We start from the raw sequence: 15,726 nt of genomic DNA, 5'->3' as shown, positions 1-15,726 counted from the left end.
CAAATACGTCTCGCTTCCCTCTTCAGATCCCTATAGCGGTCCCACATAGCGCGCGTTGCGCCCGATCGCAGCGTGGCCCTGTAGGCGGCATCTTTTTTCTCTGCAACTTCCTAAGACTCCTCATCGTACCAGTTGTTCTTTCGGGCTCGACTACTTCTTCGGCGGCGGTACTTAATGAGCGGGAAATGTGGTTCCACGTATCTCCTTTTAAGGTTGCTAAATTGGTTTGTAAGATATACGTGATTAAGTGAAACCACTTTTTGTTTTAAGCTGAATAACAGTAAATTGCAAATATCTCGAAAACGTATTCATAGAAAAAAGGTAAAGCGGTTTTCGAAATCTCCGAGCAATTCTACATAGAAATTGGGTAGTGGCGTCTGGAGAACAAAAATCAAACTAAAATTTGTGATCCAGTGTAATCAACGAATTTTTTTGTTAATATTTTTTGATAACTAACGAAATAATTTTTCTTTTCATATTTTGTTTATTGATAATAAGCAAATGAAAATATTTGATAAGTTGTTTTTAAATAAATAACGAAACGAAATTTTTTTGTTTATATCAAGGCGAATTCATATAAGGTGGTATCGATTCAACAAATACAACAATTACTTGTATTTTGTTTTTGCTTTTAGCTGGTCATTATCAAATTTCAGTTATTCTTCTCCGAATGAAAAAGGGCGACAGAAAATGCAAACACTCTCACGTTTTCACTCACTCACTAACAAAATATAAAATTTTGACAATCAAACGCTACTCACAGCTGATTAAACAACACCACCTTATATAAATTCGTCTTGGTTTATATAGTTATGCTCAAGCATGATTCAATAATAAAACGTTTGCTCAAAAAACAGTTTTCTCGCTCTCTCTTGACAAAATCGGCTCCCTTAGCAAGGCACTGAGTGTGGGTTCGTGTGTGTGTGCAAAGCTTTTGTAAGAGAGCTAAGGGAGTGTCAAAACTCTAATGTCACTAATGAGCAAACCTTTAATTATTGAATCATGATAAACAAAAAATTTTCAGGTAAAAGTGTTACCGTTTTTGAAATATTTATATTTTTTTGAATAAAAAAATCCGCCCCTTTTCATGTATTTTCTTTAACTGCATCTACAAACCAGGCTATACTTAGTAAATTTTTTATGTAAAATACTTCCAGATAGTTGCTTCTCCATACTCAAACGCAATGTAGTTAAAATATATTAAGGAACCAGCATAAAATTAGGACTATTTTGGGATTTTTAACTTTTTTATAATTTCTTCCCCAACTTTGACTATCTCTGGTGAAAAAAATGTACTGAGCTATAACTTTACATTACATAAAAAAATTGCTCATTTAATAGAGATTTCAGAAAGGTGCCACTCTTATTGTTTCGAATAGAAAAAACAAAGTTAAAGCCGTTTTTGTGCGCTAAGGACTAAGACACGCTAGAATGTATTTAATAGATTTAAATTTAAGTTGCTCTTGTTACCGACCAATGACATGCTAAATAGTACAAAGGTACATTATTATCTGCTCCTGACATTATTTTATGTTACTTACCGGAATTCGGACCAGAGTCTATAACAAGGGCTATATCTATCAATATTTTTTGTGAAGGATGGGTTCACGTGAAATAAAATATACATGAGTTGTTTGAAGAAAAATTTATTCATTTACTGATAAAATATGCTCAAATTGGCGACCTTTTACTCTAATATAAGCTGGGCACCTTTTAAGAAAAGACGCTTTTAGAGATCTTAAACTCAATTGGGCTATCTCAGCAGCAGCTCCATTTATTTTTTCCCGCAAATGCTATTCGTTTTGAATTGTTTACTAAGTATAGCCTGGTTTGTAGATGCAGTTAAAAAATATACATGAAAAGGTACGATTTTTTAAAATTCTAAATAAATGTAAATATTCAAAAACGGTAACCCTAATATTTTGTAATAATAATACCGGTAGTGCAGATAGTAAGTACTTACTTCTGCAACTTCCGGTAGTAAAGAGAGTAAGCACTTACTTTGGTAACTACCGATAGTCCAGAGAGTATGTACTTACTTCAGTAACTGCCGGTAGTGAAGAGAGTAGGTACTTACTTTGGTGACTACCGGTAGTGCAGAGAGTAAGTAGCTTCTTTACCAACTACCGGTAGTGCAGAGAGAGTCGATGGTGACTACCGCCTAGGACATCGCCTTGTAAAAGTAATCGATGAAATACACTGAAAGTAGTCGGTCGGTAATTGACGGTGTTTATCAGGCAGTTACCGATTCATCAGTCCTGTAGCCGCTCCCCCGTACTGCAGGGTTGATTCAAATGGTTGCTGCCAAGATGGTCCAGGTTAAATTACCATCATACGGAACAAAATATTAAATTTTTTTCGTTCTTAGTTACGAAAAAGCATATGTGCACTTCACAACGAAATATTTTATAACGTACATATTTACTCAAATTTAAAACGAGCTGGCACGTTTTTTTTAATTCTAAAATTTTTTTTCCCTCAGTGTGGTCTTTCAATACGGTAGTAAGACTCGTTGTACATATGCGGCACTGGCCTGGTGGGCATCACAGGAGATGTGCTCACTTGTCCCACGGACGCCCTTGGTATCATTACAGGCATTCCTCCCTTTCCTATTATGTTTGAAAAAGGGACCGCTGAAGTTATGCTTCTGCGAAGTGATAACAACTATGATTGGGTCCCTAGTATGGTATACGGACGGATCGAAGGTGGACGACGAGAGTACTGGGGCAAGCGTATTTGGACCAAGATTCCAGAAAAATCTGCCAATTTGCACATACCTAACTATATTCCAGCCGGAAGTATTCGCAATCGAAGTCTGTGTAGAAGGACAAATGGAGCCAAAATAAATATTATGACGGATAGTTAGACAGGTTAAACGCTTTGGACTCTTTTAAAACGGCATTAGGATTGTGTAAAACTCCTCTCAATCACTTAAAAGCCCACAATAGCGGAACGCTGTGGTACGATCCGGGTCATGAAGAGTTGGAAGGCAACGAAAGGGCGGACTGTGTCGCAAAGCTTGGAGACCAAATGCGCTTGCATAACCCCTAGCATTTTGTGAGTTGGCGGAGGAAGCCCCAGAGCATTCATATGTGACTGCCCACGTATCATAAATAGCAGACTAATACACCTTGGGGAACGATTGTCTTCTTCATTGGCAGCTGCATTTCAAAGAAAAATATCTGGTTTATAAACCTGCCTTTACATCCATCAATAATCACTTGATATCCCTTTAGATACGCCGTGGATAAAACTTTTTATAGCGTATACGGAGTTCAGAGAATTGCCGAAGGTAATTGGTAAGATTCTGAATATACCAGTAAGCAACGAGTTTTTTAAAAGGTTTTCGATGGCAAACAGTTGGACCCATCCAAGAAACAGAATGAGGGTAAAAGTGATATTGTCAAAATTGGGCAAGCGTACTCACAGTGCTAACAAAGTGACACATTACAACAAGCCAGAGATATTTTATGTGCAAAGAAACCTACCAAAATTTTAAACGTCCTACCATCCTATCAACGGGAAAAAACCCAGCAATTTTAGTAGGAAAAGCTCAAAACGGCAACCCTGGTTGCTATGACTTATGTTACTGTGGCTTGTTGCGTGGCTGGCTGTTCTAACTTGTGTTGCTGTGGTTCAGAGGTGTTAAAGAGTGCAATAATTTTTAACTAAATTATTAATTTGATTGAAGTTCCGAGTGATTGCAATCATTTTTTGTTAGTCCTGACTAAAACTAAAAAAAATTAGTCTTTATTATTTTTTTTGATTTATGATTTATAAATCACTTGTTTATTCTCAATAAAAATATTAAAAATAAAAATGTTAATAACGCTGGATTTCCACTAGGCATTAAATGGCAAAAACGACAAATTACATAGTTGGGCTTTAAAAAATACTAGTATTATTCGTTAAAAAAATTGTCATTAAGTTCATTTCCACTTGGCATTTTTTTTAATGGCATACATTTTTTGTCATTTCAATGCCTAGTGGAAATTCGGCATAAGCCACAATAATATTGACAAATACATAGGTTAGGAAGAGCCTGCCTGAAACTATACAATAAAGCAAATAAGCAAATGGATGTATAGAATTGACAACAACAACCACGCTGTCAAGTTTAAACAGCGGCAAATCAGCTCACTTGATAGTAGTTGGTTAAATAAGGAAAATGAATCAGCAACAAGAGTTTACGGGGTGTACATAGCTCAGTGGTTAACGCTTCTGACTTTGAACATCGATTACGCAGGTTCGATCCCAGCTAAATTCTAGCAAAAATAATGTAAATGTAAACAAAACTCTAGGGAACGTTCTCAAGAAGAATATAATGGGATCCTAATGTTAAGAATGAGAGGGACGTCCGCGTGTTGAGATGAAAAATCGTTTCAGTGAAAACCCTGACTTTTAATTCTAAGCCAGAAAAAGTCTTGATCATTTCAACTTCAAGATCGTTTATTGTTACGGTGAACTGTCCATTTTGGGAAAATTTTTTCACTTTCTGTGCAAGAAAAGTTCGTGTCGTAAGTCTTTCGTTGAGAATGTCCAAATTACATTTGGGCTGAGGAGGAGTTTGTTAGATTTTATACTGATTTACATCCCAACTGTAGCAAAATTATTTACGCATACATAAGTAGTAAATGATATTTTGTATGTATTGAATTGATTTATGTTAAAATTTTTTAATTTTCAATAAAATATTCCAGCGGAACTGACTAGTTTGCATTTAAACCGTTCATCATTTACAAAAAGAAAATACTTAATCATATGAAAAATGTCTTCCATAATAAATGATTTTTCCTTCAGCGATTCCGTGGTGGATCCAAATTTAACCTTATGTAAAAGCGGAAGGCGTAAGCGTAATATTTTAAGTGAAAACCATTCTAAATACTAGCATGAAGGCGAGATTCCCACTTTGTTATTTTTTCATTTACATAGTATGTACAGATTATGTAAATATAATAAATACAAATTTATTTCATTGGAAGTTACTGGAATTAATTTTCTAAATATTTTATATTCTACTGGAGTTTTAATTTAGCTATTTGTGTACTCATTTATTTTCTAAACAAATTAGTATTATAACTGAATGAAGAAGTCATGGCGCAATAATCAGGTGAAGTAATAAAACAGCTTTCTCGCTGCCTTATAGTCAAATTTTAAAGGCAATTTTCAAAATAAGGCAGTGTCAAAATCGTTCTTCTCGCTCTAATTATTTTACCTGGTATAATTCCGCCATGTGAAGAAGTGAAAGCAAAGATTGCTTTAGATTTTCATTATTCACCTCAGACTGCAAAAATGACTAATTAGCCATGAATAACAGAAAAGACTAATGACTTCAACTTTGCAGTCTTTAGTCAAACATGTGATTTATTGGCTGCAGTTAAGAAATGTTAGTGAATGTGACTGCAACATTTAAAGTCACGAAAACTGCATTCTTTAAAACCTCTGCTGTGGTTTATTGGGTGATGTCGTATTGCTGGTTCATGGTGCTATGTTATGGTTGCTTCTGTGGGCTAAATTTCTTGTTGAACATTCCGTCCTCACACTTTATAAAATCTATTTATCTTTAAGCTTACATTTCTGTGTTTTCCAAGCTGGCTCACTAATTTAATAACATAATATATTTTCTTTATAATTAAACCAGTACATATAGCATTCTCAAAAATTCAACTGCTGCCCTGTGTTAGCTGTTCAAACTTGTCAAAAATTGATTGCAAATTTTCGGTTAGTAATAAGCGAGTGAACAAAAGATATATAACAGTAAGAATGGCCACACCTCCAGCCATTGTGTGACCCACCTTTAACTTACCGCTGACTTTTTTTCAGAGCAAATAAAAAGTTTACGTAATGATGGATCCGGCTTAAGTTAAAGGAAGAAACATGACCCTCTAAAATTTGTTTAATAAAAGAATTTTTTTATTATTTTATTTGAATCAAATTTCTCGCGAAATTTATTAAATTTTCTTTTTCATAATGTTATAATACAGTGGAAATCAATACAACTACGGACTGCTTAAGTTTAATTAAATTTTTTTTTTAATTATATATTTCATTAGTCAGTGAACTACTTGCGGATCAAAGGATTTCTAACTTAATATTTCATTGTCTATTTTAAAATTACATATCTTTTTACTGTATACAAATTATTTTCAGCCAATAACATAAATTAGAAAACAAATGACAAATTTGAAAATATAAATGCACTAACGAAGATCTTAATATGCATTCATATGTACATATGTATGCAGGAAGTTTACCATTTTGTGTTTCAAGTGTTCTGCAGTAGGTCTTTTATGTAGGCTTAGATATATTTTAAGCCAAGTTACCGCAATACACAGCATCGCTCTTTCCAACTGTATTTCGAAATTGAATACCGGATGCAAAGTATAATAATGATCCATTTTACTACAAGGAATATGAAATCGTAATATGACTTCTCAATGTGAATTATGTATGTAGATTTGTTAAAACAAATTTTATTGGAAGTCATAGTCGCTTAGGAAAGCTCTCGAAATTTTAAAAATTTTCAAAATACGAAAAGTTAAACTTCGAAAACTTCTTTTGCATTTATATTTTATAAACATAAAATAATTTATAAAACAAAAATACATAAACCTGCAAAAAATTTCTCTTGCAAGCGGAAATTAATAAAAATTTACATCAAAGTGAAAATTATTACAATTTCAGTTAGTTCGAATAGGTTTAGCCTACCATAATTTTCTTATCCTAAATACGCCTGTACGTAAGGCAGGGCTGTATATTTTACATTGAGTAAAGTATACGTCCATGATTTCTTAAGGAAAAATTTCCGTTCCATAACGGATGTGCTTAAGTGAATAATGTCCTGATTTGTGTACAAGTAATACATATAAAACTACGTTAGTTTAAAAACTACAATTTTTCTACATAAATACATATCACAGTTCTTTTTCAGCCGCATTTTTTAAAAACAAAAAACGCATAATTTCAATATTAGAAATTCAACATTATTTTGTTTTCAAATGAAATTTCGAACTGTCTCAGTTTTATTGGAAAAGTATATAGGTTAACATGTCTGTGTATGTATGTATGCTTGAATACACTTACTTACGGTTTACTAAAAAATAAAAATGTAACATTTTTAAACCCGCTTAGATTGAATACTGAAAAATTCAGTGACTATTTTGGATAGAGAATGAGATTTGATTTCTGCTATCAGCAACAAGTTGCTGTTATTAATTTGTTTAGTAACATTTGAAATTCCATTTCAATACAAAAAAGTTGATTTCATTGTACTCTCGCTTTAAAAACAAAACCTTTACAATGTTTTTATACTTATACTTAATTACATTTGTGATGCAATTAGAAGTACAATATTTGTATGTAAATATGTTTTTCCACAAGTGGATTATATACATAGATACAAATGTATTTAAATATATTTTTGATCTATGTTCAAAATTTTATGCAATACGAATTAATTCAGCAAACAAACTTCTTTTCAGGCAATTTCAATTTAGATACATATGTATGTACATATATGTATGTCTACATACATATGTGTATGTACATTAAATGACGACGAGCAGTATGTGCGCAATTTTTTTGAATAACAAACACAAAAAGCTCTTTACTGGTAATTACGTTACTACTTGTTGTTAAACCTATAAATTTAAATTTTAAAATATATAAAAATTTGTTAACACCCCTTCATTCTTCCTTCTCTGTTCACTACTCTCTCTTTCTAGTATCTTCTTCTTCATTACCAATCCGTTTCGGCAGATGGTCACAAACTGGATGTGGCCATGAAGCCCTGCCGACGCTTTAGCACACGTGTTTTATGCAGTTCACCCTTGTGGCAAGGTATTACGGTACCCTGATTGATGGCCAAATTCCGATTGCTGCCATAGCCGCTACTACCGATCAGTGTGCCCAACATTTTGCTCACCGAAAATTTGCGTACTTGTTTTTGTGGGCGAGCACGCGAGTCGATGATCAATTTTTCAAAGGCCTTTGATAAAATAGGGGTAAATTCAGCCACGGAAACTTCACAGAAACCAATAGAATGTGCAGCAGCCAGCGCAGCACCTTCTTTTTCGGGTATCTGTAAATAAAATAAAAAATAAAGAACTTGTTAAAAAATATAGATAGACATCTGGAAATTCAAAATATCTGTGTACTTTTAAAAATGCATTTATTAAATTATTTTATTTTTTTGGTAGACCAAGTTCGTTGGTCTGACATACTTTTCACAAATAAATACATATTGTACATTTTGCTTTTGGGCGTCCCTCAAATTGGCAGCCATTTGTTATATTAACATATACTACCTGTAAAGTTCAACGCAAACACCCAAATGACCAAGACACAAATAAGCAGTGTGATTTATATTTATGCATATTTGCCAAGAAAAGAAGCTGACTAAACTTTTTTGATCTATATCTGAGTGACGTTTGTCAAAAATAAGTGAGCAACCTTCCCGAAGACAGTGATGGGCACAAGAAGAGAAATATTCTTTAATGGTCGTAGATAGCCGGATACTTTAACAATTTTATTCGGCATATACACTGAAGGAAATATTGCATAGTAAAAATGAATACTTTATATTTGATTACACAGTTTACAAAAAAAAAAGTGTATGCATATTAAACCAAACCTATATACCTATGTTATTCGACATGCTGAATGCGAATCCGAGGTCCGTTAGTCTCCACCACGTCAGGTTCGTGGTCATTTGAAGGTCAAGTAGGGAAAAATTCATTGAATAACCCTGAAAATTCAATAAAATTCATCGGAATTTGACCTTGGGATGACCTTAGCATGATCTCCAGATGACCTTGAGGAATCAAGGGACCTCCATACTCGGTTTCAGTGACAACTAAAACAATTTTTTTTTTTAATTTTATTGAATAAATATTATGTCCTATTTAACCTTCAAATGATCTCGAAGCTGACATTATGGTGGTTAACGGACCTCGAATTCGGGTTCAGGGAATGTAAGACCTTATGTATATGAATTTTCAGGTTTATTCAATGAACTTTTCCCTACTTGACCTTCAACTGACCACGAACCTGACGTGGTGGAGACTAACGGACTTCGAGTTCGCATTCAGCGTGTCGAATAACATAGGGATATATAGGTTTGGTTTAATATGCATAAGCTTTTTGTTTTTTTGTAAACCTGTGTTATCGTTAAAAAATTTTCGAATTACAAAATAATATTTTCATACAAAATTTATTACGCACGTATTTGACTGTTCACATCTGAGTATATATATGGGTGTACATACGCACCCCAAGCATGCAGAGCGCCGCTCTGAGAGCGGTGACAACACACACATTCATACATATTTAGTACCCCTGCAAAAAATGGGACTAATCCGGGATGACTCCGGGAGCAATCGCAAAGGAGCATGCGACTAATACCACTTTTGATCTCTTTATATGGAATGAACTGTTCGCTTTTGTTCGAGCATGTCCTATGAAGAGACTAATTGTTCACCTTTATACCCGAATGGGTATAAAAAGCGACTAGTCACTTTTAAAAAATAAAAATAAAAATTTGCGCCAGCTGAGATTCGAACCGGGGTGCTCAGTTTTGTTAGGCGAATACTCTCTCTGTGTGCCAACGCCGCATGTGAAATTTCATTGACTAAGTGCGTACATATCATTAAATCGTTAATAGTACCCGTTAGAGATGAGTTGGGGACTAATTGATCTCCAATTATACCCATAAGGCATGAGTCGAGACTAATTGACCTCCATTAGTACCCGTATGAGACTAGTTGCGACTAATTAATGCCCAATTGTACCCGATTGAGAGTAATCTCGGAATACTCTCTTTAGAGATTAGTCGCACAATTTTTTGTAGGGGTGGTGTTGATGGATATTCAACATTTGAAAGCAAATTTATATGCCTGGGTGTAGCTGAGTGCGCAAAGATGCATGCCACAACTTGTTGATATCCAGAGATGGTCAGGGTTCGAATTAAGCTGCAGGCAACATGCAAATTAAATTTTTTTTTTAGTTTTTGTCTTGATTATTCACTTCACTGATGCTTTTTCAGTACGAACGTGGTCATTTTAATATGCGCGTAATTGAANTTTAGTACCCCTGCAAAAAATGGGACTAATCCGGGATGACTCCGGGAGCAATCGCAAAGGAGCATGCGACTAATACCACTTTTGATCTCTTTATATGGAATGAACTGATCGCTTTTGTTCGAGCATGTCCTATGAAGAGACTAATTGTTCACCTTTATACCCGAACGGGTATAAAAAGCGACTAGTCACTTTTAAAAAATAAAAATAAAAATTTGCGCCAGCTGAGATTCGAACCGGGGTGCTCAGTTTTGTTAGGCGAATACTCTCTCTGCGTGCCAACGCCGCACATGAAATTGCATTGACTAAGTGCGTACATATCATTAAATCGTTAATAGTACCCGTTAGAGATGAGTTGGGGACTAATTGATCTCCAATTATACCCATAAGGGATGAGTCGAGACTAATTGACCTCCATTAGTACCCGTATAAGACTAGTTGCGACTAATTAATGCCCTATTGTACCCGATTGAGAGTAATCTCAGAATACTCTCTTTAGAGATTAGTCGCACAATTTTTTGTAGGGGTGGTGTTGATGGATATTCAACATTTGAAAGCAAATTTATATGCCTGGGTGTAGCTGAGTGCGCAAAGATGCATGCCACAACTTGTTGATATCCAGAGATGGTCAGGGTTCGAATTAAGCTGCAGGCAACATGCAAATTAAATTTTTTTTTTAGTTTTTGTCTTGATTATTCACTTCACTGATGCTTTTTCAGTACGAACGTGGTCATTTTAATATGCGCGTAATTGAATTGAATATTTACCAATATACAGTACTTTCGTTGACGTTTATAGTAAGATCAATTACGCTTCTATTTGATTTTAATATTTTTTTCCCTCAGTGTACATCTATACATAGCATTGTACGCGGTAATCTCAAAAATTACTGAATGGATTTTGACGAGATTTTCTCTAATATACTTCGTATCGACAGGAGAGTGACCGTTTTACTTAGAATTTTAATAGGGTTGCAACCTGTTTAAAAAAACTATAAAATCCGCATCGTTCGTTGGATTACAAAAGATTGGGTGTCAAATGAAAGGGATTGGCCTCTGGAAAATGTTTTTTTAATAGGGTTGCCACCTGTTAATAAAATTACTATATTCAATCATAGTAAGCATAGGCATCAGTTCTGCACCGTCACTGTCAAAAGAAAAGACTTAGCCTCTACATGTGCAACAATGTATTATCTTTCTGAGTAGGGTTGCCACCTATTAAAAAGTTAAAAGATTTTCGCCGTTCGTTGGATTACAAAATGAGATACCAAATGAAAGGGCCTAGCCTTCGCATGTACAAAAGCTTTCATTTTTTGAATTTTTTTTAAATTACTATCTTTTATACATAGTATAAAGGAAAGTCGAGATATTTTGACCACGCTACTCTCAAAAACTACTGAACGGAGTTATACGAGATGTTTTAAATATAATCTGTATCGATAGGTATATTATCTTTAGTACTTTAAATTCCTATAGGCTTGCCACATGTCTAAAAAATTATTAGATCCGCACTGTTCGTTGGATTACAAGAAATGATATGTCAATTAAAAGGCCTCGGCTTTTAGAAGTTCAATAATGTATTACTTTTTCAGTAGGGTTGCCACTTTTTGAAAATTATAAGATCTTCACCGTTTGTTGGACTAAAAACTGAGGTACCAAGTTAAAGGATATGGTCTCTGCAAGTGTAATAAGTTTTTATTTTTTGTTTGAGTGGTGTCGCTACCTATTTAAAAATTATGTATATATAATACACGAGGGAATTTTTTGTTAATGACATTAGATTTGCACAGTTCATTCAATTTAAAAAATGTGGTGTCGAAGGAAAAGGCTTGACCTTCCGATTTGCAGTAATGTTTTATTTTTCGAAGAGGGTTGCAACCTGTTTAAAAAAACTACTTGCCAAAAAGAAGAAATTGTGCACTGTAATTTGTAATCAAATTTTCGTGATTTGATGTTCGTTTTAATAATTTCAATTTATTTTTAGCAAAAATTTTAAAAACAGTAATTTTGTTTACTTGTCGGGCAATATTTTTTTCATAGGGATCCTTGGCTAAAAGCTTCTGTGGTCAAACTGTCCCTTCTTTGCTATTTAAAGTCAAAGAGTAAGCTCCTTCAATAGGGATTTCCAGCAGAAGTGATCAACGTCTGGCTATAAAGCGAATCGATGCTCAAATAATTAAAAAACTATAGGTCTGACGCAATTATTATCTGAGATTGAAATGTTTATAAAAAATATGGTGCTTTTTTAAAAATAACAATATTCGGATCCGATTCGGCTGGCAGCCAGGACTTTGAAAACAGAATTTTGTTCGGAATTTTCATTCCTGGAAAATAATAATTTATTTTCCATATCCACCTATTTAGCTCGTTATAAGCACCAATCTTTCAAATCTTTCAAACTCCGCCATAGCAACATTAGTGTGAATTACAAAAACTAAAATCGAAAAACGCTGATGAAGTTACAGATTCATCAAATTCTGAAACAGCCAAAGTAATGAGAATGAAGAATTCTTTTTAAAAAGCTTAGAAAAACCTGACACTTCTGGTTTGGCTTGTAAGCGCTGTTAAAACAACGATCTCGGCATTATACTAGAGTCTAATTTTTCCTTAAAAATACTTGACATCCTCATTCCCATCCGCATGTTAGCTGTTAGACATTCGCATCCGCGGATGTCTAAAATTCCACATTCGCAACATCCCTAGTATGTAAATATGAATATATATACATGTCTGAAGACAGAGAAAATAAATAAAAAGTCGGTTTGATAGAATACAATACATATTCGAATGTCGTTGAATTATTTTAAGATCTATTGCAAAATTTTGTACAAACTAGACTAAAAAGTTGAAAATAAATATAATAAAAAAAAACTTTTTAATATACCATGTAATTCGCTTTTTTTAATAGAAGTGCTTTGATGCTCTATATTTGCATACTTGAAAATTTTAAAAATTTTGAAAATTAACAAAATGGCAGCCATTTTTTTGAAAAATCAAATGACTAAATTTTCTCAAAAACATAATTTTTTATTTTCTTGAAACTTGATTACTAGATAAAAAATAGAACTTCTTATAATAAAAATTTTATTTGAACTAAATACGTGTTTTGACTCCTGTTCGCTTTTGCGTACGAATACAGTTCTTATTATTTTTACCGAGTAACCACAAAAAAATTAAAAAAAAAATTATGGTTTTGCGAAAACCGAGTTCTTAGATTTTTCAAAAAGTTTCCGCCGTTTTGTTAATTTTCAAAGTTTTTCTAATTTTCCAACTCATAAAGAAAGAGCATGAAAATTACTACCAAAGAACGTGGATAATAAGGGAAAACTCGTTATAACTGTAGCGAAAGTGAGTAACAGGAGCATGCCTTTTCTTTGCTTATGCATTCATCCTGAAATATACTAGCCAGAAATGCGCTTGAACCATTTTGAAATATGAGTGTTTTTACTCTCTACAAAATAACTTACGCAACCTCACATACGCGGTTTTGCATTATCTTGATACGCGGTTTTGTACTTCAAACGACGATATGAATAATATATGGCGCTATATTACCTAAAATACTGAGTCTTCTTATTTCATCAAACCTATTGGAAAAAGTTGTCTTTTTTATCTAGTAACCAAAAACAAATTTTCAAGAAAATAAAAAATGATGTTTTTTTTAGAAAACCACCGTTTTGCTAATTTCCAAGATTTTTAAAATTTTCAAGTATCCAAATAGAGAGCATCAAAAACACTTCTGCAGTCAAAAAACCAAATTGAAAAATATTGATGTTTACCAAAACTAGACAGATTTGAAAAAAATTGTTAGTCGTTTTTCTTTAAAACCACATTTTGCCCTAAAATTTTCAGATGCTCGCAACTCAGCGAATTTTTTTTTTCGCAAAACAAAAAAAATACGTGTCTCTTTATTTACCATAAAAGACATGAAAAATCATATTAAACTTGATTTCGAATTTTGAACCCATTCCCCCTGCATGAATTGAAGTAGAATCAGCCATATATGAGATTAGAAAAAATATGAACTACCAAGTCGAGGATGCTCTATGTTTGGTCGTTTTACCGACTTCCGGTTTCGTTCGTTTCCGAGAACAGCATTATGTCTATGTTGTTAGTTTTCATGAATAATTCAACTCATGAGCGCTGTGGTTAACTAAATTTGCTTTGAAATAAGGGCTTCTAGTTTATCTAAGCTTTCGTTTTTATGGTTGCTAGAGCTGAGAGTTTGGTGGCCCTTAGTAATGTCTGCATAGCTAAAATTTTTGGTGAAAAGTTGTCCCTAAAATCTCGAGTTTATGTTGTCATTAGGTCTAGGTACATGCGAGTTGACTTATTGGAATAATGTTTTCGAACAGTATGACCGTGCTTGGCTAAATCATCTTTAATATCTGTGATTGGCGTAGAAAAATGAATGTTTTTTACAAAAATTTGATAGGGGTTTTTTCTTCTTTTAATTGATAGGTCTGAACGGAAATATTACTAGCATCTAGGTGATTGACTAGTTTTCTGTAGGTGTTGTCTATCTCTGCGTCCTTTGTATGTCGATTTCTTTGCCAATTTCGTATAAATAAAATACAAAATGAGAAATAGCAGCACTTACAAATTTAGTTCAATGAAAAGATCATTGAAATGAACTAGTTCTTTAGTTAATTTAGTTTAAGAACTACCCAAGCCTTATATTGACCAAAAATTGGAAAGCTACATATCACTTCACATTGTAAAATTTGAAAAAAAAAACAAACCTATTAGTTACGACAATTTAAACTGTATTAAATCTAAACTGAACGATATGTATGTATGTATTTGCATATGTAAATGCTACTTTTCAGATACATTCTAATATATTGTACATACGAGTATACTTAGGTCTTTTTTATGCGGTACATGCGTTCCTCAGAGAGCCGCATAAAAAAGTTCGTTACTTTCATACAAAAACAAGGGATGCGTTCCAGCATTTTCAAAAACCGCAAAAATTCAGATACTCCATGTAAAAAAAAATTCTAAAAAACCGCATAAAAAAACCAGTGAGGCAATATTAAGCAAAAAACAATTTATTTCTTCATTTCAACACTAATTACTCCATGTAAAACTGAACATTGATGAAAAAATAATATTGTATCTGTATTTTAACCAAAAACAAAAAAAAAATCAAAATAAATACATGAATTATGTAAGAATACAAAGAAAAAATTATTTATCAGAAGCATCACGATAAAAACATTACCAGGTAAATTCATTATCTCAATTCGTCGGCCATGATTTTTTTCTGACGTTTGCAAGCATTTTAAAATCATATAAAATTGAAAAAAAAAAAATGAAGTTGCTCACAACCCTGCAAACCATTTTTTCAGAGTATTCTGCATTGTAAAGAAATTTTAAAGAATTCGTTAAGATTTAATTCGATTTTTTGCCGAATTTTCTAAAATGAAATAAATTACGCACACTTCCATTCTTTTACGAAATTTCGGAAGAAAATCTGTGAAGCAACGCAAATAATGGTGCTATGTGAAGAATATCTTTCAGAATTTTTCTAGAATTTTCTTTATTTTTCGTACAGAAATTTCTTTACGAGTTCGTGTCAACCACTTCATATAATTTTCTTTGAAAATTCGTAAAAAATCGTTACAGAAATGAGATACTCCTAACGATTT

At 33.3% G+C, this 15,726-nt stretch overlaps 1 protein-coding gene across 5 annotated transcripts in view; it reads right to left on the bottom strand.

The window, feature by feature from the left end:
• Positions 1–6,286: 6,286 nt before the first annotated feature.
• The window catches only part of LOC108359255 (ras-related and estrogen-regulated growth inhibitor-like protein), a 110,677-nt gene continuing 101,237 nt past the window's right edge, over positions 6,287–15,726 (bottom strand). For all 5 annotated transcript variants that reach the window (XM_017611015.1, XM_017611012.1, XM_017611017.1 and 2 more), the window contains exon 5: positions 6,287–8,080. In XM_017611015.1, the coding sequence (XP_017466504.1) occupies positions 7,763–8,080 (318 nt within the window). In that variant the 3' untranslated portion in view covers positions 6,287–7,762. The remainder of the gene's footprint in view (positions 8,081–15,726) is intronic.

Source organism: Rhagoletis zephyria, unplaced genomic scaffold, assembly GCF_001687245.7.
Source record: "Rhagoletis zephyria isolate East Lansing unplaced genomic scaffold, Rhagoletis_zephyria_1.1 Rzeph_scaffold_00367, whole genome shotgun sequence".
NCBI classification, from domain to species: domain Eukaryota; kingdom Metazoa; phylum Arthropoda; class Insecta; order Diptera; family Tephritidae; genus Rhagoletis; species Rhagoletis zephyria.
Note: the sequence above shows the minus strand (reverse complement) of the source record. Positions and strands in the feature narration are given on the sequence as shown.